Source organism: Ceratina calcarata, unplaced genomic scaffold (assembly GCF_001652005.2).
Source record: "Ceratina calcarata isolate Rehan_Ccalc_2016 unplaced genomic scaffold, ASM165200v1 scaffold162, whole genome shotgun sequence".
Taxonomy (NCBI): Eukaryota; Metazoa; Arthropoda; class Insecta; order Hymenoptera; family Apidae; genus Ceratina; species Ceratina calcarata.
The window spans coordinates 777,322-781,616 of NW_017137498.1; the positions used below are offsets into that span (position 1 = coordinate 777,322).

The 4,295-nt window shown below is 33.6% G+C and overlaps 1 protein-coding gene across 1 annotated transcript in view; it reads right to left on the reverse strand.

The window, feature by feature from the left end:
• KFase (kynurenine formamidase) overlaps positions 1-4,295 on the reverse strand; it is an 8,112-nt gene that overhangs the window by 1,745 nt on the left and 2,072 nt on the right. The window contains exons 2-9 of the mRNA XM_026819791.1: positions 2,893-3,121; positions 1,565-2,469; positions 1,260-1,370; positions 1,043-1,133; positions 770-871; positions 533-667; positions 352-430; positions 64-255 (exon numbers count right to left, since the gene is read on the reverse strand). Of these exons, the coding sequence (XP_026675592.1) occupies positions 64-255; positions 352-430; positions 533-667; positions 770-871; positions 1,043-1,133; positions 1,260-1,271 (611 nt within the window). The 5' untranslated portion in view covers positions 1,272-1,370; positions 1,565-2,469; positions 2,893-3,121. The remainder of the gene's footprint in view (positions 1-63; positions 256-351; positions 431-532; positions 668-769; positions 872-1,042; positions 1,134-1,259; positions 1,371-1,564; positions 2,470-2,892; positions 3,122-4,295) is intronic.

Below are 4,295 nucleotides of genomic sequence, written 5' to 3' on the forward strand. Positions count from 1 at the left end.
TTTAAAAGCCAAATAACTACTAATACTAACAAAAGGTATAAATAATTTATAAAATGTACATACTTAGTAAGTTTTAAAGCTGTATTATAACTAGTATCAACAAGAGGTGTTAAGTTATATACGCCACTTATCAAGACGACACCTTTCAACAAATGTAAGTATTCTTGTTTCTTCATTTCGTCCAACCATTGTTTGTCATATAAAAGACTGACTGCCAAATGCGCGCCAGCACTGTGTCCAGCGACCCAAACATTCCTGTACGTGTCCATCGAGTTTCATTATCATATGTTGTATGTACGTATACTAATTTTTATATAAATACCACGTATATGTGCAATCTATGTATCGTACCGACAGCCGAGATTTAGAGCAAACTGTAATATATTTTCAACTGCCATTTTTATCTCTGTTATTATATCCCCGATTTTAACTAAAATACATATATTTTAATAATAATAATAATAATAATAATAATAAATAATATATACATATACATTTTATTTTGAGTTTTACATTTGAAACAAGAACTTACCATTTGGGCATAAATCGTAGCCAACGGTTATGACTTTAATTCCGTTGCGAACAAAAACGGGAACGGGAACCGTAGCCAAATCTTTGCTACTCTCCTGCCAGTAACCACCGTGAATAAATACAAATATGGGAGAATCTAAAATGGATGTATAATTTAATTATAATGTTCGATTATAGCTGATTAATGCGAAATGTACTTATTATAAGTTTTAACAATTCCGTATATGTCAATACTTAACTTTCGGCAAATCAGTTCCGTAGACATCATATTTAGTTCGTTCTGTCGTTCCATACGGGACATCGAGTTTATGTTTTATAGTTTTACGAACATCCTCGGTTACTGGAATAATAAATACGTTTTCAATATTTCACTGAACTGTCATAATCGATTTATTGAACGAATGACATCAGCGGAACCATTGAATTAAAAGTTTAATAAATCGCGAACGGTCCAATTGTAGTTATTAATGAACAATTCTATCAATTAAGTCTAACATTAATTTTACTTCACCTTGTTTAACGAAATTGTAATAATGCAATTCCAGTTGAATCGAATCGAATCTTTTGCTCCATTTGCTTGGGGATAAAAGTCTCTCACTTTCCTAGAAACAAAAGTAATTATTCTAAAAAGCTATCAATCGCTAACATCAGAAATCATTTCTTGGTTTCTAACATCAACGAGCTTGATTTTGTTTTCTGATATCTCGCTATAATCAATTTACTCTTACCGAATCAGACATTAGGAATTTACTTTGTTATACGATTCAACTGTAAATTGCCCTGTCACCAGGTTGCAAAAACTGGGATATGCCACGTTTTCACTACTAGCGTATTTAGACCTGGAATGAAAAGTAATAATAACAAATTATAATAATGTTCGTTTTCTAAATAAATGAAAAATGGGATTAACAATTGATCGCTTCAAGTGTAAATGTTAATAATGTGTAAAGCATATAATACGCTTGTCTAATTCTTAACATTTTACTTTCTAAGATTACATTACTAAATATTATATTCATGAGTATATAAATACCTTCAACAGAGCGCTACTGAAACAGTAATCTCTCCTCGATGCTAGTGGCAAGTACTACGCACAGTAAATAACTGCGCTTTGTGTAATTATCTAATATCTATCCCCGCCAATGATCTTGTAGACGTGTAGAATATAGAAATAAGATCGCGTATAGAGAAATCTCAAATGTAAATTAATTCATGTCGCATTCTTTCGTACAAACGCATGTTCTGCTCTTTGAGTAAAAGAACGTGTGATATTTATATAAAAAAAAATACTTTCTATCGGAAAAGAAATTTATTTACAGATATTACTTCTCATTTTCTCTTTTTTTCTTCTCTTTATTCTTAAAGAGTTCAGTTGCTTCTGCTACAGATCGCGTGCGATGTACGTGATCAAGTAGCATCATATTGAGAAATTGGGTACGTGTCAATACTTTTTTGTAGCCATTGTGTGTGTTAGAAATATACATAAAGTGTACTCTACGTCGAAGGTGGGACGAGAATAGGCTACGAGGGTCGAAGAGATCGAAAACCAGAAAAACCGGTCCCTTTCTTTTGGCCCCACTCTTCCGCGACGTTTGCCATTCTCCACTGAGAAGTCACAGGTAGGTAGGTCCGTAGCAGCTGATGTATCGAGTATCGAGCCACGTCGACGCCTACCCGCAGACCACAGGTAAGAGAAACCTTTTCCAGTTAAAAATCCATCGGTTCAACGAATATTTCGTCCGAGAAAGCTGAGTAATGCAGAATAAAATGCAAGCGGCGAGATTATCCATGGACGGCACTGTATGATCATCGAACCTTTACACACTTTCGCACTGAATCACCGAACCACTCGATCCTTCGACCTGGATGTATACGTATTACACCCACGTACACATTCTGTTACTTGGAGCTAGTACACATCGTTTTTACAGGTACATACTGAAAGAAGAACGTCAAAATATCTGCCTCAACTAAATTATGACATGATATTTTTTAAAAAGCTTTGTTTTGTACAAGGAAGATCTAATAATAAAAGATATTTTGATTATTATCTATTCATAGAACCAGAAACTATCAAGTTTACTTCCTTTTTATTTCTAAAAATAAATATACTTTTGAATACTGATATATTTGTTACTTGAAGTTACAAACTGCAGAAATATATTTCTGGCATATATTGAAAATCACGATGAAAAATTGTTATCAAGAATAACGAGAACAGAAGTTTGTTCTTTTTATTAATTGGATCGTTATTAAAAATAGCATAAAACGAGATTGGTAACTCTATACGAGAATTACGTAAAAGCAAAATGATTTTGTCAATTTGAAGATTCCCCATTGCGGTCTATCTTCGTTACTCACCTTGATGGTCCATCTCAGTTTACACTGTCTTACAACCGGTTCTCGAGTGCATACTGGGTTAATTTATTTGACCCACCGACTGCGCTCGCTTCCAATTAGTTTTCAGGGCATTAAAGTAGGCATCCTTTTATACACCGTGCTGCCTTCGCTGGAATTCAGGATCGGTCCAGAGCTATTAATAGTAAGGATTCCGGCGTATCGTCCGCGGATTCGATATGATATCCGGATCCTGAAGACAGACATCACATAATGATAAAAAAAAGGCAAAATTGGAGAAACTCTTTTACTGTGAAAACAATTAATAATGATAATCATAACATTAAAATGAGCAAACACAGTTTCGTTTAGCTCTATCTAACTTCAATTTTTAATTATTAAAATTTTAATTGCACATTTAAAATTTATTGCATTAATAACAATTTTTAAATTTATTGTACTTGAAATATTCTACAAAAAGAATTATTTTTTGGAAAAGTGTAGACCGTAATTCTGAGTCTGAATTCCAGATACATTTGACCGATCCAGACCGGTGTGGAGCGTAGCTGTGAAACGCATTGCTAAAAATCACCGTAACGCGTTCCCACGTATATCTACATTCCATCGTTGACCCTCCTCCTCTTGAACCTTTTCGAGCAGTCAAGGTTTAACTGTTTAGCAGCTAAACAGTAAGAGAAGGTATTTCTAAAGGGCGAATCGTATTTTAACAGTAGAAGGCATCGACTACCAACTCGATGATGAAAGTATATTTATTCGTGTTTAAGGTATCATAACAAAACGAGAAAGATACAATATAATGAAAATTGTGATAATTGCATCTATGAGTGTTTTCATTTAAGTCTCACTTTTTAAATATTTATACAAATTAATTTGGTATAAAAAGTTCAGCAATAATTTATGTTACATCAAACCAAATCATCATTCAGAAGTTTAAACAATATCCTTATTCGCCAGTGAAATATTTGCCCAATCCTGCTGGACAGTATTTCGTTTGATGAAATATCCTCTCATCGTTGAACCTGTTTCGTCTTGTCGTCTGCTTCTACCTCGAAATGGTATGAAAGGTTTCTGGGAGTATGCATAACTGAACGGTGAATGTATTCATCGTTCATGAGTAATTGTCCGCATTAATCAGCGAATCAGTCTTTTATTTTGCGAAAGTATTTAATTAAAAAAGAAACAGTTATTGATAACAATTATAAACATATGTAAATGCGCCTGTTCTATGAATATTAAGCTTTAATCAGGAGTAATGTAAATTATTAAACTATTTTGCGTTACGAGTCGAGATAAACAAATAATTTATTAACTTTATCATTTTGGGAAAAAAAAATTTTTCCACCGATCCTGCCAGGATTCGAACCTGGAATCTTCTGATCCGTAGTCAGACGCGTTATCCGTTGCGC